Source organism: Sabethes cyaneus, chromosome 1, assembly GCF_943734655.1.
Source record: "Sabethes cyaneus chromosome 1, idSabCyanKW18_F2, whole genome shotgun sequence".
In the NCBI taxonomy this organism is placed as follows: domain Eukaryota; kingdom Metazoa; phylum Arthropoda; class Insecta; order Diptera; family Culicidae; genus Sabethes; species Sabethes cyaneus.
The window spans coordinates 95,034,058-95,061,162 of record NC_071353.1 but is presented as its reverse complement, the minus strand read 5'-3'; the positions used below and the strand labels follow the sequence as shown (position 1 = coordinate 95,061,162).

Genomic DNA, 27,105 nt, shown 5'->3' with positions numbered 1-27,105 from the left:
CAAAGGTCCTTGGATTTGCCTCCAATAGCCGCCAAAAATGCTATCGTTACCTCCCGATTGCTATCCTTGTTGGCTCCGATCGCTGGTGTTTGCCGCCAAATGCCGTTGCTTTCGCCACCAATAGCCGTCGATGGTAAATACTGACCGTCCGTCAGTGCGATTGTGCGATGAATGAGCAGACGGCGAACCAAGAGTACCATTTTATAGTCACTGGCACTGCCGCTGCTGCTTGTAAGCTAGTGTAGGTGGTGGGGGAAACCATATCGGCTGCTGCTGCTTAAATGATTGTCCGACACTGATTGAGCAAGCTATCGAACAATTTCGCATGTCTGCGATGGGGATAATGCAAAATGTAATGTTAAGTGCATCGTGTGGGATTCACGTTGGCCATTGCCCTCTGATTCCGCTTGTCTTTGGGACCGGTGTTGCCGTCAATAGCCATCGATGTTGCCGATTGGATTGGAAAAGGGGTGTGGCTTACAAAGTGGTCTCAAGGTTATCATTTGGATCCAAATCCTTTGGTGTATCTAATTGTCGTCCGTGCCTGTGAAGCTAGGCGATAACAAGGGAAATGTATGGAAAAATTCGACCTTGAATATTTACACACATTTTCACTATTTAGCGTATAAAAAATTATTATTAGTATGTTACTATAAAATTGCTGGACATTTTATCTATCCAACGACATATTAACTGTTATGTTTCGTTCAGTAGTATAGTAGCTATTAGCGTTTGAAATATTTCATTCAAACGTTACACTTCTATTTCTCGTTTTTACAAAGTGCTACCCAGTCCCAGTATAGTAAACAAAGACGTAGTCCTACGTCAAAAAGTTTGTTCCAATACGTTGTGTATTTTCTGAGAAAAAGGTACATGAACTTTGAAAATCGTGGTTTTGCAGAAGCGGCATTTTATTCCGTCGGGGTTGTTCCACGCCGCACTGGAATGCTTATGTGTATGATCCTTTTTCGGCAACTTCCCGTGGTCGGATCATTACAAAATTAGTATCAAAATAAGCGGAACAGACTGCAGAATCAAAATCTGTAATAAAAACCCGATTTAATCCACCTAGTGGTGAAAGGAACCTTTGTTATACGGTCTTACTTGCTATTTGAGATAGAAATCGACACGTCCTCGGAACATAATTCATCTATTGGTTATCGTTGCGTAGTACGTCGGTTTACATAAAATTTTTGAAAATTGAATAAGTTTACAAAATTTGAACAAAATAGGAACACTTTTAAATTTTGATAGATCCTTTTTTCATGAAATTGCTGAGTAAGGATAAGTAAGTTATTATTAATCTGAGTAAGTGCAAATAAAAGTAAGTTGTAAGAGGAAATCTTATCCTTTAGCATATACATTGTCTAGTAAAGGTCTAGTTTATAGGTTTTTGAACTACGCATAGTTTCCTGTAATGCCATCCTATTTGAATCACATCAATAGAGTTTTCTTGAATAATTTTCATCAATTTTTATTAACTCATGCTGTTGTATTTTATACAACACGTGTAGGTTTTTCAACGCCATCTATATATATAAAAATGAAATGCTGTTCGTGTGTCCGGTATAGACTCGCAAACCGCTCGACGGATTTTGATAAAACTTGGCATACACATTGCGTTTGATGTGAGGAATGTTGTTAGCATGGTTTGAGACCCCTCTCCCCTCTAGAAGGGGAGGGGGGGGGGCCTCGCATACAAATGGAACACAAATTTGTTCATAACTCGGGAACTAATCAAGCAAATGGAACCAAATTTGGCATGTGAAGGTTTGCGGAGGCAGATATTTTTTCTGTGGTAAATTAAGACCTCTCCTTCCTTTAAGAGGGGGGAGCTTCGATACAAATAAAACAAAAATTTCCTCATAACTTGACTATTTATTAAGCAAATGGAACCAAATTTGGCATGTGGGGGTTTCAAGAGACATGATTTTTTTCTATGGATGTTTGAGACCACTCCCCCTCTAGAAGGGGGGCTCCCATACAAATGAAACACAAATTTCTCTAAAACTCGGGAACTAATCAAGCAAATGGAACCAAATTTGGCATGTGAAGGTCTTTGGAGGTAGAATTTTTTTCTATGGTAAATTAAAACCTCTCCTTTCTTTAAGAGGGGGGGCTTCCATACAAATAAAATAAAAATTGCCTCATAACTCGACTATTAATCAAGCAAATGAATTTGGAAGTTACTGGAGGCAGAATTTTTTTCTATGGCGTATTGAGATTAAGCAAATCATACAAAGATCATACAAATTAAACAGAATTTTTTGCAATATTCAAAAAGTAAGATAATATAATACTTATTTTAAAAAGAAAATTGAAGAGAAAATACATTGTTGAAATGAAAATATGAAGAAAATAATGTTGTGATTACACTAAGTTTATGGTTTCTGACCAGTTTTCAACTGATTTCAATCGCACTGCACTGATGTTTTATTACGATTTTGCCAACATTACCATTTTAAGGGTTGGTAATAAAACCCAAATTGTTACGTTGCACGCTATGTCTGAAGGCACTTATTATTTAACTTACATGCACCTCAGATTTCTCTTCACAAGATGTTAGTATTAATCAAAACAACTAATTTAGAGCAGGTCTTAAAATATTCTATCTTGGGTTTTTTGAAAAATTCAATTTTTAAGGTTATTTAGGGGTCATTCCCTCTCAAGTGATCATATCCGTTGTAGTTGACCACATCCGATTTCAACTAAATTTGGTATAATTACTTATTCCGACCCCACCTTCGTTTTCCCAAAGTTTTGTACGGATTGAACAATCCCCCTTGCAGTGACGCTTCTCCATTTTTCTCAGATTTTCGAAAATTCTCATTTTTCACTGCATGTCACTGCAAGGGGGGTAGTTCAATCCATACAAAACTTTGAGAAATTAAATGTGGGGTCTGAATAGGCAATTATACCAAATTTTGTTGAAATCGGAGTTGGTCGATTACAACGGATATGATCTCTTGAGAGGGGATGACCCCTAAATAACCTTGGAAATTGAATTTTTCAAAAAACCCAAGATAGAATATTTTAAGACCTTCTCTAAATTAATTGTTTTGATTAATACTAACATCCTGTGAAGAAATATCTGAGGTGCATGTAAGTTAACTAATAAGTATCTTCGGACATAGCGTGCGTTGGGCTGCTCAAGTCACAAATGCTGATGCGTTGGATTAGAAATCTGCTGCATGATTTAGGAATATCTAGGGTAGTCAAAAAGAAAGTTCTTGGTTGCAAGATTACAATTAATCAAATCTTCAGGATTATGCATGTACCCCCTTTTTAGAATGGCGTAGCAACGCGCGCCGGGTCCTCTAGTATTGTTATAAAGTTACAAATCGTTGTTTAACTAACGTATATTCTTCAACAAACTTATTGTAAGCAAAATATCATAATTATTCAATGCATTAATAATTTAAATTGTTGGGAAAATTTATGCAGCAAAACTATCAGCAAATGCAAAATGTTTAAAATCTATCCGTCTGCTGGTAGTCGAGTAATTCGGAGTCAAAATTAGGGTATTTTTTGTAATCAAAGTTCAAACATACAGGTATACTATTCTCAGCAAAGTTGTGTATTTTTACTATTTGTACAATTTTGTAGTACATGAAAAAGTCCTACAACAGTTACAAAAAGAGCAAAAATAGAAAAACTGATTTTACAAATTCATATACAATAAATAAGATATTTTTATCTTCGCTGCAGAGATAGAAGGTTACAGTCTTTAGCAAAATTTCTTGTAATAATATGCTCTATAACTTTGCAGAACACATCAATGTGTTATATTGACACTGAAGAAAAATATTTCTCTTATTTCACTTTTAGGGGGATTAATCAAAATTTAAATTCCACCAGACGATAGAGCTTTCAATTTCATAAAGTCTTCCAAAGGTTCGATAAACCTAAAACCAAGTTTTCCCAGTCAAAACTCTAGTGCACACGTTTTCTTTGGTTTTGGGCTATTGTGCGCGCGAGTAACCGTGTTACAAAAGTTGGCGCGAGTGTTCGACGGTTAATATATTTTAACCGGTAAAACCAATTTATATGAAATTTTGCATATATATTCGTAGAGTCAAAACCTCTCGTTTGATATTAAAATAATTGAAATTAGGTAAATTATCTTGGTTAAAATCATTATAAATTATTGTTAATTTTGGTGTGGTGTATACGGTTGCTCATAACTTTCAAATTAAACGTCCAATCAAGAAACCATTCAATAGTGATCTATTAGGATATATTATCTTTCAAATGAGACTAATAGCGCAAAAATCGGTTTAGCCATCTCTAAGAAACAGGCGATAATTATTACCTTGTCAAAACAGGTTTTTTAAGCACAACTTTTAAACTACTTGTTTATTTTCAATTAAAAATTCCTGAACAATTTAGCTTTAATAAGGGCTTTCATTTGATACTATGACCGTTGAAATCGGTCATGTAGTTCCGAAGAAACCCGTGTCACGTATTTTTCACATTTTTGCTTATAACTTTTAAACGGAACGTCGTATCACGAAACAACTCAATAGTGATCTACTAGACAATAGCACCTTTCGATCAAAAGTAATATCGAGCCATTCGGTTCAGCCATCTCTGAGAAACAGGCGATAGAAAAAATCATTACATACATACACACACACACAGACATTGCTCAAATCATCGAACCCTATCGATTGGTATATGTGACTTGGCCCTCTGGGCCTCGGATCAGTTTCGTGTTTTTCGACCAATTTTTAAACCTTTGTTATAGTATAACAAAAGTAAAAAAAATGATTTTTTCAAAATTTTTAGTCGTTTAAGTCCCCTTAACCATTGTAGAAACGGAATCGAAATTTTCTTCAAGCACTCGTTCTGGTAAGCAAAGCAAAGCCATAGGTATACACATCCTGTTGAGAACTTGACCCTTCTTTATCGGCAGGCTTCGCATCCGGTGACAATTACCCAGCTAGCACCAACTCGTATATCAATGTACGAGAATTATCGTAAATATCTCTTAACAAATTCGGAATCGTAAATAAAGCTTGATAAAGTGCGCCCAAGTTGATTTTCAATCGTATGTAATGATAATAGGGTATGTTGCTGCTCCGTCAAAATGGCCTATTCCCGTCCTATCCAACTCAAATTATTAAAAATATCAGTATTTTTATGACACACAATGCAAAACTAGTTATTCCCAAATATTTTAGTTTGTGGTCTATCATACGCAATCAATCATTTTTTATCATTAAAGAAGTTCTACCAGCCAAATTTCCTTCGTTTTTTCGTGCGACAAAAAAGAAAATGTGGACTAATCTTTTTAATTTCCGACATTCATAAATGAAAATAACTCACGCAAGGCATTGTCGTTATTCTACAGCCAGGAAAACTTGCCTGACCTGCAGAAATTGTGCAGAATAACATTTGTCATGCCGTCCTACACAAATACATGCGCGTTAGCTTCGTAAACATTGTTGTGATTTTTAGTTTGGACGATGAAAAATTTTGATGAACGGATTTTAAAACGGTACGACGAATTTAAGAAATAAAGTCAGTTGCTTAATTTCAATAATATGCCTTAATAATCGCTTTTCAATGATTTCAAAGTTCACGGATCGGAAGGTAAGTGTGCTTTAGTCAAATCAGCACAAGAACTTTTGGAGTATTCATTAAATCCATCCAACAAATGATGAAAATTATAATGGCTTTATTTACTACGACGGGAATTAGAAATAACCCCTACCTGAAATACATACGATTTTCAGCACACAATCGTATAGCATTACGGAGCGAGTCGCGCTTAGCCGGATATTATCGTATATAAATACTTATATAGTCGGAACGGTAATTATTATTCCTAATTACGTATATCGCTACCAAAATAGTACCGATATGCCAGTTTTGCGCATTAAATACGATTTACTAGCATGTATATTTGTACGTAATGCTGAATTTTATCTTTTATGTACACATGAAAATGCTAGCTAGATACGGAGCTAGTGCAACGATCCTACTGACTCTATATAGCAGCACCTCCCAGCCGAGGTTCGAACATACGGCGACTGGCTTGTTAGGCCAGCGTCGTACTCCGAAGCTAACTGGACGGGCTTCGTTCTGTATTGGTACACATCTTGATTGATTGCCAAACCAGAGGGCTTGAACCAGAGCAGAAAGTGACGCAATGTACAGCATCACTTTCTGCTCAAACTTGTATTTTATGTTCGGAGATGCAGTAGAACTATCCATGGAATAGTATTATTCAATTCCGGGAACATGCGTCTTCGAAAGCGGAAAGTAACCTTCGTCGTCCAAAACAAAGCATTTTCCGGAACAATTATTTACCAACTAGCGGCATTGGGATTTCATAATTAAAATCTATCCTTTAGTGAATACCTGGGCTTTTATCTTTTTTCGGCACTTTATTCCAACTCTTTACAATGTTTTGTAGATGCACTGGTGGGAACAATTGAATTTTTTTGCGGCATCCCGTTGACTCACGGAATCACTGTTGTTGAAGGCACGAGAAAGAGAACGAAGTCGTTCTGCGTCCATAATTTTGGCTGGTCTTCTACTATTTTGCTTGCGAGCAGTTCTTGGGGATCTTAGGATATGGTAAATAGTCAAAGCCGCAAAATTTTGCCGAGATCTTTGTGTAATTTGTAGAAGAGTACAACGCGCTCGCGAAATGCTTCTTGTTTTGACGCCTTTTTGAGCAAAACTTGGCAAGCATAAACAAAACTAAAAATACTGGCAGAAAGAGGAGAGAGAGAAAGAAAGAGAGAGAGAGAGAGAGAGAGAGAGAGAGAGAGAGAGAGAGAGCTTAATAAATATATTGAATCTATTCGATATCCCAAGTAACAAAGTGATTTTTATTGTACTCTTATTATAGCTTTCAAGACCAATTTTAATCTTAAATGCCATCATAAGAGTGTAATAAAACCCAAATTGTTACTTGGGATAGCAGTGGTTTGGCAGTGTTATACGAAATTCTTTCAAACATACTTAAGGGGATCTGGACGTCAATTTTTTTTAAAGTTCTATATTATAAGTTTCGATGTTGGAAAGCATGCAGGACAATCCGTCACCTTGTCTCAGCTTTCGCCGCATCTAGAAAGGAACTCTCGGCGTCTACTTTCGATTCAGATTTGGGTTGAATTATTCAACTAGGAACTTTTAGTTGATCGAAACGTTAGCGTAAAGCTTACCTTCTTTTTTTGACTGAAGTCCCGAACATTTGATACAAAATACACGAACAGCTATAGCAGACACTGCACGAGTAGCATTTTCCCGACAAACTGACGCGGTTGATTTTCAAAACTACCTGAGTGTGAGTGATGTGCTACGTGAGAATTTTGGGGGCATTCTCGAGTCCTTTCGAATCGCGCAGAAGGTTGCGACAAGGGGTTCGACTGTCCTGTATGTTATTCAGCATTGCTATTGAAGGTATGTCCCGGCGAGCGGGCATCTAAACGGAAGGACGATCTTCAGCAAGAGTAGTCATCTAGCCTTCGCAGACGACCTCAACATCATTACTAGAAACCTTGGGACGGCGGAGGAAATCTGCACCAAACTAAAAACAGAGGCTAGGATGATTGGGTTAAAAATCAATGCGGCAAATATCCAAACCTTTGGTGGGAAGAGGTTTAGAGAACGCAACGTTTGCCTCTTATGGACAATGACTATTGATGTCGATGAACTGGAAGTGGTTGATTAGTTCGTATATTTGGGATCTCTGGTCACCGCCGACAATAATAGTAAGGAGATTCAATGACACATTGAAGCTGGAAGTCGAGCCTACTTTTCCCTGTGCAAGACGTTTCGATCTAGGATGCCGCCGCCACCGCACAAAGCGTACTACGTACTTGAGACAGTAGCTTTGCTTACGGAAGACGTACGTGCACATGCCGTATTTGAACGATAGCGGAGAGTGGAGTGGGCGTATGAACCACGAGTAGCAGGCACTATGGCAGTAGTACACTAGTGGCAGGATACTACGGTGGGCCGGCCACGTCGCAAGGATGCCAGACGACTATGTAGTAATATCAGTTCTCTTCAAGGAAAAGAGGGGCCCAACGTGCTATGTAGCTCGACCAGGTTGAAGCCGACTTGCGTGTGTCGAGACGCGCAACCAATTGACGACGAGTAGCCCAGGGCCAAGTACAATGGGGAGGAATTCTTAATACGGTGCGAGAGCCACCTTGGCTCTCGGCTGAAGAAGAAGTTGATACAAAATAGACGGATTGCGTGCTAACTTATCTATGGAGCCGAAAGCACTCTCTCAGAATTTAATGATACTTTGTGTATGTAAAGAATTCATGTAAATAGTACAGACGGTGGATAAAGTACAGACGCGCCGAGAGAAAAACTGTCTAATTCGGCAACACTTTTTTTGTTTATTTTATTTAAACAGTTTTGGCAACCAATCAGAATTGGATCAATCTTCCTACAATCAGCAGTAAGTTGCGTGAATCGCGAGGTATGTTTCGTGGAACTTCGGCGAATGATGACGCATATTTTGCCAATTGAACAAGCCAATTGAATTTTTTAAAGCATTATATGATATATTGAGGGTAACTAATCCATATGTTGCAAGTAAATCAATAGTTTAGGTTTTAACATTTCATGTAGATTACAAAACTTAGTCTTCCCTGCCTATACGAAACACAAGTTTGTTTACTTCGCTCATTTGACGGTTCGATTGATGTTTTATGCCGCGCTCTTTGCGCGTTTGTACTTTATCTACCGTCTGTAGTAAATAGTAACTTTGCATGCTTAGTTTTTCCAAATTGGTTCAGACTAACTTTCTTCTCTCTTTTTTAAATTGTAACTTTTTAAAATTGAAAATTATAGGAGTTATAAAGAAAAGATCTATGGCTAACTTTTAGAAAATGTTCTAAACTTTCATAAAAAAATCAGAGGGGTTGTGTACAAGACACGACCACATATATAGGTGACGCAGGACTACGTAAGTCTCTTTGTAGTGATAGTAACCAGTGATGCCAGATCAGCGGTTTTCCCGCTAGCTTTAGCGGGATTTCAACTCGGACAGCGGGACTTAAAAACCAAACAGCAGCGGCTAGCGGGAATCTAGCGGTTTTCTTAAATGACTCAGCGGGATCTCGATTTAGCGATATTTGGTAGGCGAGAAGCCTCCCAGTTAGCCTCAAGGTACACTCAAGTCGCTTTTTACGCGAAGGATACGTCCCGCGTAAATTCCAAAATTCGCGTAAAAAAACCAAAATTTCGTGTAAAAAAAACTTTGTAGATTTCAACACTACGCGAAAAAATAGACGTTTTGAGCACATCCGTGTAAATTCCGAAATTCGCGTAAAAACCGCGTAAATTCCGAAATTCGCGTAAAAAAACCGCGTAAATTCCGAAATTCGCGTAAAAATAGTCGCGTAAAAAGCGACTTCAGTGCACAATGCTTATCTAATAAACCATTTGTCGTATGCTAAAATCTTGGCTGGGAGAGGCTGAGAGATAGGATCGTTACACTAGCTCCACACTCTTCAACTCTAACTCTAACAGCTGGTTGCAAACTCTGTCGCATAAACATAGAAGGTCAAGTTTTGATAACAGAATGTAGCATCTAAGCTTTGCTTTGCTGTGGAGGCGTGAAGATTGCTGCTTGAACAAAATATCAGTGAGAACAAAGAGCCGATGCGCTTTACCGATATTTTTTATTTTTGTGTATCTTATAAATAAATATTGGAAACATTTCTTCTATTGTCACCGAAAACCACCATACTAAAAAATTAAATGAATTTCCCAGCTATGCTGAAATTTTCATGGTTTTTACATAGCTAGACACAGAAAGAAATATGTTCGGAAGGCTTCTTTCGAAATTTCAGTACGTGTTTTTAGACTCCTTAATCTTATAAGTTTTGTCCGTGCACGAAATTTCGTATTAAACGTAATAAATTATATAAGCAATAACAAGAAAATATTTCTTTTTCTCTCACCTGCAACCGAATTCGCTTTAAGAAAATTTCCCAAAAATTTCTTTAAGGAAAGAAATTCTTAGAATCTCCTTCTCTACCAATAATTATCTTATCTTTTTTCCGCATTCCGAGCAACTAAAGAAAAAGAAAATTACAATGTCTGTGGAAAGAAAAAATGAAGTTCTTTTTTTGTTTTCCGCTAGATGGCATCGAGAGCTTTTCTGTAATTTCTCCCTATTAGGCGTTGAAAAATCATCCAACTTAGTTTTTTGTAACCTTTGAATTCATCTACAATAACCAAAATGTTTCACAACATTGTACTGCCGCCAAATTTCAAACAAAACACTTCCGAAGAGATTTTCAAAGTTTTCTTATTTTGAAAATCCGATTAAATGCCTTAAGAGATTTCACAAATTCAATCCTATTTTATCAACAGCACATTTTTTCACTACACTTCTAATGAAACGGCAAGCATGCGTATTCATACAGAGTCGTATTATAACCGAACACTACAGCTATAGCACATTTTTCCAACATAGATATCAAATTCGCCGAGGTTTAATCGTTTCGCAGTAAAGAATTTGCGATCTGTTGGGACAACGCACTTGTGTCATTTTTTCTGCAACACTTTCCTAACACAGACATCAAATTGGACTAGGTTTAATCGCGTTCGTACGAAATCTGCTGGCACGAGGGGGTTTTATCACTCTTTCTGGCGTACTTCCCAAGCAAGGACATCAAATGGTCTAGGTTTAACCGTGGTGTTAAGAAATCTTATTGAAATGAGGCAACTTTGTCATTTGTTTTGGCTTATTTCCCAGGCACAGATATCAAATTGGTATAGGTTTAGATCATCGCAAAAAATCTTCCAACCAATCACGAAGCGAGAGTTCAGGTAAAACATAGGTTCATTATTTTCAATTTTTTAATACTTCAACATCAAGAATCCATACTTTTCTTTATTTGGGTCAATTCTTAGAAGATTTTCCGATCGATTGGTGTAAGAATATTGAAAATCGATCGGAAAACCGCTGAGCTAATAGCGTTCAAAACCTATCATTTTTCGAGACGCTCGCATTTTTCGATTTTTTGGAATGACACCCTATCTCAAAACTTGCCGTAAGACGTAGTCCTACGTCAAAAATACTGAAAAAATAAATTTCTTCACTGGAAAAAAAGCTTTTCAAATCTCAAAAATTGATGCAATTTTTTTGAAGACTAACGTCAAGGCGGACTTTTGAGCCTACTGTACATCACCGCTCAGCACAAGTTTAATGTTCCGGAGGAAGTAAAGAAGCAGAAACTTTCAAAGTTGGGGTCAGTCCCGGCGTAGTGGTTAGCATTCACTCCTCTCCCGCCGAGGACCCGGGCTTAAATCCCAATTCCGCGTAAGTCACGAATGACATAAGCTGCTAAAGTGACTATAATCTAATAAAAAAAAACTTTCAAAGTTTGTGTTTGCGAGAGTATTAGATAGGCACTAAATTACTTGAACACCCCCAACACGATCCACACGATCGCTGGTAATTAGGTCCCTTTTTATCTCACGCTTGATTCGTTCTGTCCTTTATCAGTACCGGTCACTATCAGCAGTGTAGAGTTTCTCTTTGATCTCTATCATTTCGGTCTCGCCGGCCAGCCGAATGTAATACATAGATGTACCAGTTAGTTGTAACCAAACCGTCGCGATAAATACACTCGCTTTCGTTAAGTCACGCAATAAAGTTTTTTAGTCTACGGAAGTGTAGTTTCTATCATAGAAACCAAAGTGTTCTCTTTCAACAAGACTGTCCGAACGAATCGGATCCTTTGCGCTATCATTTCTGGTCCTTCGAACCGGATCATCCGGCACCAGACAGGATCGATTCGCGGACACTTGTTGAATATGACTTTGTGCAACTCGCCTTAATTGCGAGATATTGAGCAATCGTTCGAACACGGACAAGTTCGAAACGTTGGACTGATGAAAGTGAATAGTGCATGCGAACAAAAAGTGCAGTTCAATCAGAAATTGAACTAAAATAACTGCTGAAAATGTGGATGAACAGAGTGGCTGACAAGGAACAATAGATCAGTGACAACGTGGTGCATATTGCGACGCCATCACGGTGCGCGTTGGGACGCCATCCCGCAGAAATACAAAGCGCCTTTGTGAAGAGGAATTCATCGCCATTATGAAGAGTAATTCCGCGCCATCGTAGAAGACCGCCGCCATTCGGAGGAGGTAATGTTTGGCAGATATTCCGGATTCCAGGGAAGTTTATGCATGTTAACGGTGGCTTGTTGCATGTAGCCAACCGTATTATTCAAAACTGGTCAATAAAAATTACGATTTGCATGTGAATTTGCTGGGTTCCGCTGCTGTCGATTCCTCTGTTGGTTGCTTCCCCTGTTGCTGTCAATTGGGTTGCAGAATTTGGACTATTCTGTACCACGAGGTCGCGTAGGTGGAACGTAGAGTCGATCTGTCAACTCAGTAGTCATCTATTACTGCAGTAAAAGTGATTAGTGGTTAATTATTCAATTGTTCGGCTTTCAGCGGCATTACCCGTGATAAAAATGAGTTCGAATGACGATTTACGAACACTGCGCACGATTCAGAATAAGTTAGCTGTGGTGCAAACTTTCATTAAAAATTACCATGACAGTAATCAGTGCGAAATTGAAGTGCGATTGCAGGTGCTCGAGGAAGCTTATAAGGATTTTTTCCCTCTTCGTGAATCGATAGAGCTGATATTGGATGAGAGTGAGGAGACCAGTAGTATCGAAAGTAGCTCGAAAGTATCCAAAGAAGAGGCGAAAAAGATCCGCGATGACAGAAACACACAGCAGCTTACCGAATTTGAGAATAAATACTGTGCTGTGAAATCCCAGCTTCTGAAGCTACGGCCTATACCTGAACCTCATCAAGCCATAGGTGCGAATCATGTCCAAGCAGAACAAACGGCATCGTTCACAAAGGTCAAGCTCCCCGAAATCCGTTTACCTTCGTTCAGCGGAAAAACTCGCGAGTGGATAGTTTTCCGTGATACCTTTCTGAGCTTGATTGAGCAAAACCCGAACTTAAACTCGATGAACAAGTTCACATATCTCAAGTCGTCGCTTACAGGAGATGCACTTCAGGAAATAAATTCTATCGATCTCTCAGCTGCTAATTACGAAGTAGCCTGGAAGGCTCTTCAGAGATGGTACGAAAATAAAAAACTAATCGTCAAGTCACATTTAGATGCACTCTTCTCGCTTGAACCTCTCAGGAAGGAGACGTGCGACGGATTACACTATCTAGTGAGCGAGTTTGAGAAAAACTTACAAATGTTGGACAAGCTGGGACAAGACACTGCCAATTGGAGTACTCTTCTAGCTTATATGATGTGCTCTAAGCTGGATGCAACCACACATCGTCATTGGGAAATTGAACACAACAGCAAAGACGTTCCAAAGTACGAGGAGTTGATCATCTTTCTTCGGAATCAGTGTTCAGTTCTCCAGTCCATGATTCCGCAGAAAACGTCCGCTGCTGAATCGCAACAGTTTAAATCATCAGCTTGTCATTCCGTTGTTAAGGTTGCTAACAAATGCCCGTTCTGTGGAGAACTCCGGCATTCACCATTTCAGTGTACGAAATTTCAGAGGATGAACGTATCGGAGCGAACCGAGGCTGTGATGAAGACGAGGCTTTGCAGAAACTGCCTCTAACCTGGTCATTACGCTGGGTCTTGCGAGAAAGGAGTCTGTCGCATACGAAACCTCTTAGAGCAAACCCAACTACACGACAAGCACAGCCCAAGCCGCAGCACTCAAACCAACAAGCACACACTCAGTTATACACTGCACTTGCAAACACATCCAATTCACACAATACAGACTTACAAGCCAGTACCAGTTATAGTCATGCTACCGATAGGCGTACCAGTCAGACTTATGTTGCACTTCCTGAAACTTCTACACCACATCAAACCCAGCTAGCATTTTCATATGTATAAAAAAGGAAAAAATCAGCATTACGTACAGATATACATGCTAAATAAATCGTATTTCATGCACAAAATTGGCATATCCGTACTATTTTGGAGGCGATATACGTGATTACGAATAATTTTGAGCGTTACGACAATATAAGTATTTATATACGATAATATCCGATTAAGCGCGAGTTGCTCCATACTACTCTACGATTTTGTGCTGAAAATCGTATGTATGTCAGTCATTATCATTATATACGACAAAAAATCAGTTTGATCACACTTTATACAGCTTTAGTTACGATTTGGAGTTTGTTAGGAGATATTTACGATAGTTTGCGTACATTGATATACGAGTTGGTGTTAGCTGGGAATTCTATTGTCAACGGCTATCGTTAAGATCAAAGACCGTTTCGAAAACAGTTTGTTGGCAAGAGCATTGCTGGATTACTGCTCCCAGCATTGTCTTATGACAAAGGAGTTCTCGAGAAAACTAAAGTTCCGAGGTACTCCTACGTACCTCTCCATTCAGGGAATCGGATCCTCCCAATATGTGTCCACAAGGCTGGTGGCCGCAGAAGTAGCTCCGAGGTCCCGCAAAACCTGTTCTTTCGAAGAACAAATGCAGTTTTACGTCCTTCCGAAGCTTACGGTATCGCTGCCTACCTTGAGTTTCAACCTGTCGGAATGGAACCTGCCCGATTCATCGTTTTTGGCAGATCCAGGATTCAACGCATCAGGTCCGATAGATATTATCATAGGGGCAGAGTACTATCTGGATCTACTTAGGGAAGGAAAAATTCTGGCAACAGAAACAGGACCCACCATACAAAAGACTGTGTTCGGTTGGGTCGTTTCCGGGCGTGTTGCGAGCGGCTCCATAAATGTTCCCCGCTCCATCGTCAACATTTGCGCTTCGGCAGACATTCAAGAGCAAGCCATCAAGTTCTGGGAGCTCGAGAAGTTAAAGAAGAAGAAAAAGCGGCAGAAAATTCCACGACTGGAGCTGTCATCAGCGCTACTGCTTGCTCACCTTTAGGAGAAGTGCTGGCTAGCATCACCACCGCCCAGATGGAAGAAGTGGTCGACACAATACTTCTCCAATCTACACAAACGAACCAAGTGGACCAGGAAGCGGGATAATATTCAGGTTGGAACAATGGTGCTTCTGAAAGAGGAAAATCTTCCGCCACTCAAGTGGCTCTTGGGTCGTGTTACTGAGATTAACTCTGGAAGTGACGGCAACGTCCGAGTAGTGACCGTGCAAACCAAGGAAGGCAGCTACAGACGAGCAATCAGTAAAATCTGTATACTGCCTATCTCCGACACCTTCTAATTCACCCAAGGGGAGACAGTGTCTCCTCCACCGGTGGGGGCCGGAAGGCCTCCACACCCCAGTAAGTTATGTATTGTTTTATATTTCAAAAAGTTAATGGAATATTTTATTCGCAGTCGTATCGTTATCTTGCTTCGATTGCAATAATTGCATGATGCATGTTGCAGTTAAGCTGAGTAAATCAGCCTGTTCAGTTGTCGGTGCTAGTCGCTAATGCAGCCAAAAGGGTTGTAATTCACAATACGCAAGGTAAATTCTGTTCCACGTTTGATGATTTTGAGGTACAATCGGTCGACGCAATTCCGGAGGTTGAAGAGCGCTATTCCATCTCCCGGACACTACGCTATAATCGTCGACGGAAATGGCCATTCCGTTTCAACGGTCTCATCGCAGTAGTCGTCCATATGAAGTCATCGCAGCCGCCGACAGATATCCACGAGTCATCAACGTTTCGTCAGTAAAGCACTTCCACCGCGGAAGGAGCTATCATCGGGCGCCAGTAGGGCGTCAGCGGAGGCCTCAAGGCGTGTGTGTGTGTGTGTGTGTGTGTGTGTGTGTGTGTGTGTGTGTGTGTGTGTGTGTGTGTGTGTGTGTGTGTGTGTGTGTGTGTGTGTGTGTGTGTGTGTGTGTGTGTGTGTGTGTGTGTGTGTGTGTGTGTGTGTGTGTGTGTGTGTGTGTGTGTGTGTGTGTGTGTGTGTGTGTGTGTGTGTGTGTGTGTGTGTGTGTGTGTGTGTGTGTGTGTGTGTGTGTGTGTGTGTGTGTGTTGTAACGCTTTTGATTAAGCCAACGTTTCCCAGAGATGGCTGGACCGATTTTAATGATCCTAGTGTCAAATGAAAGGTCTGGGTGTCCCATTGTTTGCTATTTAATTTCATATTGATCGGACTTTTAGTTCAAAAGTTATGTATAAAAATACGAAAAATATGGGATTTCATCATCTCATAGGTCCCTTAACCGATTTGACCAAAATTGATTGCATATGAAAGGGAAGTCTTTCAAAACCTTAACTTCAAGATTTCATGACGATTGGGCTTGTGGTTTGAAAGTTACATAAAGAAATGTGGAAAAAATGTGTTTAAAACTGCTTTTTGTTGCATATTAGCATTAATTCAATACGATACATCCTACAATTTATTATCATTTGAAAGTTACTGTTGAGATCTATAAAACGAAACTAAGTTACTGAAAATCGGACGATTGATTCAAAAGTTATTCAAACTTTAACACTTAAGTGCCGTATATTAAACCGTTAAAATGTATAAAATCGAAATAAATTAATCAAGGGTCGATTGTATTCAATGTATGTATTATGCATGTGTACGTATGCATGCATGCGTCTATGTATGTATGTATGTATGTATGTATGTATGTATGTATGTATAGATGTATGCGTGTATGTGTGTATGTATGTAGATGCGATTTACAATTTTAAAATTTGTATAGAAATTCAAGAAGAGCGAGAAACATTTTAATTGTCATTTTCTTCACTTGCAATCGAACGAGCAAGACAAAAAGCGAAGATAAGTATTTCATTTAATCATATAGGTATAGTGGTGTATAGTATTAAAAATACTAATGAGTTGATTTTCCCAAATGAATTTATACGAATTGCAAACAAATTTTGCGCATCAATAGATGCTTTTCCAATCAATAGATGCTAGAGCTTAGAAATTTTATATGAAAAACAGAAAGAAAGGACACTAATAATCCTGTACGATTTACGAATACGAATAAATATGGGTCCACTCATACCAGCAAAAATAACAAGCGTCGAAAATTCTATCGATCATATTTTCCATCCTCAAGCATGTTTATGGCGCTGATTTTGTTTCTTTGATCTTATCGTTTCCTAAAACATCTAACGGGCAATATCATATAAACGATACGATCAAGCTAATGACTATTTTTTCATTAAAGTTTATTCAAAAGAAGCTCAAGTTTTGATTTTCTTGCAAAAATAATTAACTGAAAGAGCGCCAACTAAGAATAAGTCCAATTTCTCTTTTTTTCATTTTTCATATATAATGCTCTACTCAGTTATTTGTGGATCTTGAAAAATAAGGAACGGATATTTAAAAATATAGTCAAGTTAATTATAGATGTTCCTGAGAAATTAAAATATAATTATTGCGCCAGTAGAAAGGCTAGGTCACACCGCTAGGTGGATTAATTCGGGTTTTTTGTTTACAAATTCAGTTTAAAAAGCACCCTCTCATTTGATTCAGAGCATCATCGCACTACCATCGGGGACTGGATTCAGCAGAGGATCAGGTCGCAACCGCAACCTGTCGTAACCATCCCCGTCAGTCCAACCAATCCATCGGTCGATCATAAGGCAATCTAGCCAGCGCGCAACATCGAACCCCGAAGCAGTCGGAAGTCGAAGCAGCAGTATGTTCCAATCCCAGTCGACGAATGTCAAAACAGCAGACCGTCGACGGAAGGTCGTCACCATTCTACAACGTAGCAATCTATCAGAAACAATATCAACCATGACCGTCGAATGCATTTCTCCTGCAGTCGAATGCATCGGCACCACAGATCAGCAGCAGTCGCAGTCTAATGTTTACAACGAATCGAATCACAATCGCTCACAGTAGCAGATGATCGCACCAAGCAGAATCAGCTGTAACAGAATAATAAAACCACCGTCTGATCAGTATGCAGTATGTAGTCGATCAACCAGGCGATCGGTATATACAAAGCAAAAATCCCAAATAGTGCACTAGTATATAAGAAAATTTGTTCACTAATCAGTTAGAGTAAGACAGTAGTTTTAGATTGAAATCTGAGAGATTTCAAGGCGGCCGGCATGTTTGCGAGAGTATTAGATAGGCACTAAATTACTTGAACACCCCCAACACGATCCACACGAACGCTGATAATTAGGTCCCTTTTTATCTCACGCTTGATTCATTCTGTCCTTTATCAGTACCGATCACTATCAGCAGTGTAGAGTTTCTCTTTGATCTCTATCATTTCGGTCTCGCCGGCCAGCCGAATGTAGTACATAGATGTACCAGTTAGTTGTAACCAAACCGTCGCGATAAATACACTCGCTTTCGTCAAGTCACGGAATAAAGTTTTTTAGTCTACAGAAGTGTAGTTTCTATCATAGAAACCAAAGTGTTCTCTTTCAACAAGACTGTCCGAACGAATCGGATCCTTTGCGCTATCAGTTTGCTGAGAAATACATGGTTTGGCAAGCGATCTGCTCATGTGGCAAATGGAGTGTGCCGTTCGTAATTGCCGGGACTGTAAACGGACAGATCTACCTCAAGGAGTGTCTACAGAAGCGTCTCCTTCTTCTGTTGAAGCATCCAGGGCTTCGACCGATCCTTTTTTTCTACCGCAGTCACACCAACGCGCGTTCAAGTTCACACCGTCCGTTTAGAGGTGGAATACGAACGCTATGCATAACACAACTGGCAGTTTGCTCAGTCAAACGCCGAATGCATGCAACAGAATGAACGCGTTCTAAAACGTTTTGCAAAGCAAAACGGGAGATTGACTGTTTGCTTTTGCTGAGATGCCGCATGAATTGTAAGACGGCAGCAGCACAAGCGGCAGATTGACTGGATAAGAAAAACAGTCAAATGATCGTTCAAAAAGCGGAGTTTGAATGCGGAAAGTTCGCATTCACGGCAGTCACATTCAACTTGCGATCCCTTTTCAAGCCCTGGAAGCAACATGATCTTCTGGTCGGATCTAGCTTCGTGCCACTATTCAAAGGATGTCCTGGAGTAGTACAAAGCCAACGGGGTTACTTTCGTACCCAAGGACATGAACCCATCCAACTACTCCTGTACGCCGCCACCGCCGACACTATTGCACGCACCGCAACCGCCGATGATTTAGAACCGGCGCGCCGCCTGGGTCCTTTTTCCCACCCACGCCGACGATGTAGCCCTACATTGACAAAAATGCGAGTCAAAATGTTGACAGCACATAGTAAACCCGTTTTGTAAATTCATTTTTATAATGTACCTTTAATTTAGATTCAATCAAACTGTTGTGTAGCTGTACCCTGAGTGTTATCACGTGCCGAAAACAACTAACGTAAACGAACTTCAGAATGACGTTTTCTGTCAAACTTCTCTCTTGCTTCCCGGTTTTCATTTCTTTTTAAGGAGATATAAGGGACTAAATTTTTTGAAAAACTCAAATTTTTTATTTTCAATTTTGATTTTGCAGTCTTTTTAGTTTATTTTGATACTAATTTTGTAATGATCCGACCGTGGGAAGTGACCGAAAAACGATCGAACACATAAGCATTCCACTGCGGCGTGGAACAACCTCGCCGGAATAAAACGCCGCTCCTGTAGGAACACGGTTTTCAAACTGTATGTACCTTTTTTTCAGTAACTGCACAACGTATTGAAACGAATTTTTTTGGTTTTATTGATAAAAGCTTGGCGAAGACTTTTATAACTTTTGACCTTAGTAAACTAAACACAATTTGAGAAAAAGAAGATGTCTGAAAAATAAAAATTTGTCTTCTTTTTCCTTAGACCAACCTAGTGTTTTTGTCTTGACCTTGAAATGAGGTCAAGCATATATAATTAATATTTTTAACGAAACACAGCCAGAGAAAAAGGAAAAAGAATATTTTTTTGAAACGGTAGTTCCTTTACAATTGACGAAGGAATGGTAGAAGAAAGTAATGAAATTTTTTAGAGAATGGAAATAGAGGAAAGATGACAGAGAGGTGGGGAGGGGGGGGGGGGGGGTTATTAGTAGCTACGCTTAACAAGCAGTCGATGTGACTCTTACCTTTTGTCCAATGCTGGAAGGTGCATGTGTCGAATCAAGCTATAATCTGAGGCCTGATGGTAAAGTTTAAAGATACGTCGCTCGCTTAATAGGGGGTTGTGCATTCTCCTTTTGTCCAGCGCCTCTTTCTGCCTCACTCTAAAAATTTCATTACTTTCTTCTACCGTCCCTTCGTCAATTGTAAAGGAACTACCGTTTTAAAAAATATTCTTTTTCCTTTTTCTCTGGCTGTGTTTCGTTTACAGAGCTCAAAAGTTGTAAAAGACTTCGCCAAACTTCTACCAACAAAAAAAGTTGTTCCGACACGTTGTGCAGTTTCTGAGAAAAAGTTTGAAAATCGTGTTTTTACAGAAGCGGCGTTTTATTCCGTTGAAGTTGTTCAACGCCGCACTGGAATGCTTAAGTGTTAGATCGTTTTTGTCCACTTCCCGTGGTCGGATCATTACAAAATTAGTATCAAAATAAGCGGAAAAGACTGCAAAATCATAATCTGAAATAAAAAAAATCAGAGGGGCTGTGTACAAGACACGACCGCATATGTAGATGACGCAGGACTACGTAAATCTCTTTGTAGTGATGGTAGCATGCATCCATGCATGTAATCATACGATTCTATATGTATATATACTATATGCAGCATATATACATGCTACATGCGTTGTATGTAACATTTATCAAAGTAGTAACATTGTAAACGTTCAATCCTCAATAGATTTCAGAGCTATTTCTATGTGCATATGGAAACAATTTAACAAAATCAAGAACATAAATTGCTTTCCTGCTACCTTACAGAAATTAAAGATTGTTTTTATTACCAATCGTTCCTCCACGTTGAAGGGATTTTACCAATTCAATCCCATTTTATCAACAGTACATCTTTTCACTACACTTCCAATACAACGGCAAACATGCGTATCGATACAGAACCATATCTATCCAGCTTTTTACGCGCTATAATGGTGGCCGCTATAAATTGTGTTCGTGATATGCGAACAATCTTTTCGACAACTCTGCATACATCAAATCTGGCACTCTTCTCTTGCAACACTACCGTGCTCTTTCTTTCGTTTACGTCAAAGAAGGAAAGCAAAACTGTGCGAAATGTAAACAAAACTATTGCCTTCCTTCTTTTGCGTAAACGAAAGAAAGAGCAATACTGCCGTACAGGAGAAGAGTGCCCAGTTTTGATGTATGCAGAGTTGTCAAAAAGATTGTTCGCATATTACGAACACAATTTATAGCGTCCTCCATTATAGCGCGTAAAAAGCTGGATACCTATAAAGAAGGATTTCTGTCTGTCTGTCTGTCTGTCTGTCTGTCTGTCCGTATGTTCCTTATAGAATCGAAAACTACTGAACCAATCGGCATGAAAATATGCATGTAGAGGTTTTTTGGGGCCAGGAAAGGTTTTAGTGATGGTTAGAAACCCCTCCCCCCACTAAGAGGGGGGGCTCCCATACAAATGAAACGCAAATTTCTGCATAACTTGACAACTAATCAAGCAAATAGAACAAAATTTGACATGTGGGTGTTTTCGGTGACAAGAATTTATTCTATGGTAAATTGAGAAGGGGAATTATAACTCCTCTCCTCTTTAAAAGGGGGGCTTCCATACAAATTTCCTCATAACTCGAGAACTAATCAAGCAAATGGAACCAAATTTGGCATGTGAAGGTTTTCGAGGGCAAGAATATTTTCTATAGTAAATTAGGACCCCTCCCCACTTTAAGAGGGGGGGCTCCTGTACCAAAGAAACACAATTTTCCTCATAACTCTAGAAGTAATTAAGCAAATGGAACCAAATTTGGCATGTGGGTGTTTCTGGAGACAAATTTCTTTTTGTAAATAAGGACCCCTCCCCACTTTAAGATGGGGGGCTCCTAAACAAACGAAATACAAATTTCCTCATAACTCGAGAACTAATCAAGCAAATGGGTCAAAATTTGGCATGTGGGTGTTTTTGGAGACAAATTTTTTTTCTATGATGAATTGGGACCCCTCCCCACTTTAGGAAGGGGGGCTCCTATACAAATGAAATGCAAATTTCCTCATAACTCGAGAATCAATCAAGCAAATGGAACCATATTTGGCATATGAAAGTTTTCTAGGGCATGAATATTTCCTATGGTGAATTGGAACCCCTCCCCACTTTAAGAGGGGGGGCTCCTATACAAACGAAATACAAATTTCCTCATAACTCGAGAACTAATCAACTGACGTCATCAAAGTAGAAACGCGTTTTCACGCTTCGGCTTATAATTCAGTCAATTTTCAATAGATTTCCAAGATATTTACACCAATTGATCGTGAAATCGATTGAGAATATTAAAAATATAGAAAACTATTGATTTTGTTTTTGAAATTGAATCTGAAAAATTTTTGTTTTTGAATTGATTTTGAAAATTTGAATTATTTTCATATTTTTGCCTTCCCTCGTCAGTGCTTCCCTAGCACGGATGACAGAAATATATACGATATAAACTATGGGTTAAGCTTCCTTATGATTGTATTTAATTTACGCCCTATAGAATCCGATCAAAAATGGTTGAGCTTCAGCTGTTGCTGCTTCCCACGGATAAGGCAACAAGACATGCAAATTCACCAAGCGAGGTGTTGGAGCTGGAGCACTCGTTTCGCTGCCGTGAAGGAATATCTGGCTGCTGATGTTCTAGAATTGGGAGGACATATGCTGCTCGCGACAATGAAACGATCAGAATTATCGTCACTTGCAGCTGGCCATCCGCAACAACGGAGAGTTGAACAAATTGCTGTCCCGTGAGAAGTGTCTTTGCGAACATCCAAACTGTTTTGTTGCTGCCCAAGAAGACGGAAAAGAAGGTTTAAATTTTCAGCATATCACGTCGAGAAACCGTTCTTTTAAGAACGAAACATATGTTCATGAAGATATGAGGAATTTTTGCTCACTGATTTTAACTCTATTTAATTTAGATTGATTCTAATGTTCGCTTCTTATCAAATAATTTTAACCGATCACCTGTCGTGGTTTTGTTCGCTTGTTGCTGCTGGACGCTTGTTGCGCTGGTTGCAGCCAACAAATATACTAGCTCCAAGTAAATGTGTTCGGCCAAGCGTCAAAATGAATGAAATTGGATTTAATCAAATGAAAGAGTTTTAGTAACATCTTTTGCATCTGAGCAACACAAATTTATCCATCACCAATGCTACAGTAATAATACGTAGCGTAATTTTTCTTTGGCAGCAATAGGCGAACGGCTCACTGGTAACTTTGCTCTTTTGTTCAGACAGACAGACAGACAGACAGACAGACAGACAGACAGACAGACAGACAGACAGACAGACAGACAGACAGACAGACAGACAGACAGACAGACAGACAGACAGACAGACAGACAGACAGACAGACAGACAGACAGACAGACAGACAGACAGACAGACAGACAGACAGACAGACAGACAGACAGACAGACAGACAGACAGACAGACAGACAGACAGACAGACAGACAGACAGACAGACAGACAGACAGACAGACAGACAGACAGACAGACAGACAGACAGACAGACAGACAGACAGACAGACAGACAGACAGACAGACAGACAGACAGACAGACAGACAGACAGACAGACAGACAGACAGACAGACAGACAGACAGACAGACAGACAGACAGACAGACAGACAGACAGACAGACAGACAGACAGACAGACAGACAGACAGACAGACAGACAGACAGACAGACAGACAGACAGACAGACAGACAGACAGACAGACAGACAGACAGACAGACAGACAGACAGACAGACAGACAGACAGACAGACAGACAGACAGACAGACAGACAGACAGACAGACAGACAGACAGACAGACAGACAGACAGACAGACAGACAGACAGACAGACAGACAGACAGACAGACAGACAGACAGACAGACAGACAGACAGACAGACAGACAGACAGACAGACAGACAGACAGACAGACAGACAGACAGACAGACAGACAGACAGACAGACAGACAGACAGACAGACAGACAGACAGACAGACAGACAGACAGACAGACAGACAGACAGACAGACAGACAGACAGACAGACAGACAGACAGACAGACAGACAGACAGACAGACAGACAGACAGACAGACAGACAGACAGACAGACAGACAGACAGACAGACAGACAGACAGACAGACAGACAGACAGACAGACAGACAGACAGACAGACAGACAGACAGACAGACAGACAGACAGACAGACAGACAGACAGACAGACAGACAGACAGACAGACAGACAGACAGACAGACAGACAGACAGACAGACAGACAGACAGACAGACAGACAGACAGACAGACAGACAGACAGACAGACAGACAGACAGACAGACAGACAGACAGACAGACAGACAGACAGACAGACAGACAGACAGACAGACAGACAGACAGACAGACAGACAGACAGACAGACAGACAGACAGACAGACAGACAGACAGACAGACAGACAGACAGACAGACAGACAGACAGACAGACAGACAGACAGACAGACAGACAGACAGACAGACAGACAGACAGACAGACAGACAGACAGACAGACAGACAGACAGACAGACAGACAGACAGACAGACAGACAGACAGACAGACAGACAGACAGACAGACAGACAGACAGACAGACAGACAGACAGACAGACAGACAGACAGACAGACAGACAGACAGACAGACAGACAGACAGACAGACAGACAGACAGACAGACAGACAGACAGACAGACAGACAGACAGACAGACAGACAGACAGACAGACAGACAGACAGACAGACAGACAGACAGACAGACAGACAGACAGACAGACAGACAGACAGACAGACAGACAGACAGACAGACAGACAGACAGACAGACAGACAGACAGACAGACAGACAGACAGACAGACAGACAGACAGACAGACAGACAGACAGACAGACAGACAGACAGACAGACAGACAGACAGACAGACAGACAGACAGACAGACAGACAGACAGACAGACAGACAGACAGACAGACAGACAGACAGACAGACAGACAGACAGACAGACAGACAGACAGACAGACAGACAGACAGACAGACAGACAGACAGACAGACAGACAGACAGACAGACAGACAGACAGACAGACAGACAGACAGACAGACAGACAGACAGACAGACAGACAGACAGACAGACAGACAGACAGACAGACAGACAGACAGACAGACAGACAGACAGACAGACAGACAGACAGACAGACAGACAGACAGACAGACAGACAGACAGACAGACAGACAGACAGACAGACAGACAGACAGACAGACAGACAGACAGACAGACAGACAGACAGACAGACAGACAGACAGACAGACAGACAGACAGACAGACAGACAGACAGACAGACAGACAGACAGACAGACAGACAGACAGACAGACAGACAGACAGACAGACAGACAGACAGACAGACAGACAGACAGACAGACAGACAGACAGACAGACAGACAGACAGACAGACAGACAGACAGACAGACAGACAGACAGACAGACAGACAGACAGACAGACAGACAGACAGACAGACAGACAGACAGACAGACAGACAGACAGACAGACAGACAGACAGACAGACAGACAGACAGACAGACAGACAGACAGACAGACAGACAGACAGACAGACAGACAGACAGACAGACAGACAGACAGACAGACAGACAGACAGACAGACAGACAGACAGACAGACAGACAGACAGACAGACAGACAGACAGACAGACAGACAGACAGACAGACAGACAGACAGACAGACAGACAGACAGACAGACAGACAGACAGACAGACAGACAGACAGACAGACAGACAGACAGACAGACAGACAGACAGACAGACAGACAGACAGACAGACAGACAGACAGACAGACAGACAGACAGACAGACAGACAGACAGACAGACAGACAGACAGACAGACAGACAGACAGACAGACAGACAGACAGACAGACAGACAGACAGACAGACAGACAGACAGACAGACAGACAGACAGACAGACAGACAGACAGACAGACAGACAGACAGACAGACAGACAGACAGACAGACAGACAGACAGACAGACAGACAGACAGACAGACAGACAGACAGACAGACAGACAGACAGACAGACAGACAGACAGACAGACAGACAGACAGACAGACAGACAGACAGACAGACAGACAGACAGACAGACAGACAGACAGACAGACAGACAGACAGACAGACAGACAGACAGACAGACAGACAGACAGACAGACAGACAGACAGACAGACAGACAGACAGACAGACAGACAGACAGACAGACAGACAGACAGACAGACAGACAGACAGACAGACAGACAGACAGACAGACAGACAGACAGACAGACAGACAGACAGACAGACAGACAGACAGACAGACAGACAGACAGACAGACAGACAGACAGACAGACAGACAGACAGACAGACAGACAGACAGACAGACAGACAGACAGACAGACAGACAGACAGACAGACAGACAGACAGACAGACAGACAGACAGACAGACAGACAGACAGACAGACAGACAGACAGACAGACAGACAGACAGACAGACAGACAGACAGACAGACAGACAGACAGACAGACAGACAGACAGACAGACAGACAGACAGACAGACAGACAGACAGACAGACAGACAGACAGACAGACAGACAGACAGACAGACAGACAGACAGACAGACAGACAGACAGACAGACAGACAGACAGACAGACAGACAGACAGACAGACAGACAGACAGACAGACAGACAGACAGACAGACAGACAGACAGACAGACAGACAGACAGACAGACAGACAGACAGACAGACAGACAGACAGACAGACAGACAGACAGACAGACAGACAGACAGACAGACAGACAGACAGACAGACAGACAGACAGACAGACAGACAGACAGACAGACAGACAGACAGACAGACAGACAGACAGACAGACAGACAGACAGACAGACAGACAGACAGACAGACAGACAGACAGACAGACAGACAGACAGACAGACAGACAGACAGACAGACAGACAGACAGACAGACAGACAGACAGACAGACAGACAGACAGACAGACAGACAGACAGACAGACAGAC

At 40.8% G+C, this 27,105-nt stretch overlaps 2 protein-coding genes across 2 annotated transcripts; both read left to right on the top strand.

Annotated features, from left to right (window-relative positions):
• Nucleotides 1-12,476: 12,476 nt before the first annotated feature.
• On the top strand, nucleotides 12,477-13,613 carry LOC128745971 (uncharacterized). Its single transcript, XM_053843027.1, has one exon. It carries the CDS (start codon nucleotides 12,477-12,479, stop codon nucleotides 13,611-13,613), a length of 1,137 nt encoding a protein of 378 aa, XP_053699002.1.
• A 735-nt stretch (nucleotides 13,614-14,348) lies between these two features.
• LOC128745970 (uncharacterized) lies at nucleotides 14,349-14,918 on the top strand. The gene has a single exon (XM_053843026.1). The coding sequence runs from the start codon at nucleotides 14,349-14,351 to the stop codon at nucleotides 14,916-14,918; it is 570 nt and encodes a 189-aa protein (XP_053699001.1).
• The last annotated feature ends 12,187 nt before the right edge of the window (nucleotides 14,919-27,105 follow it).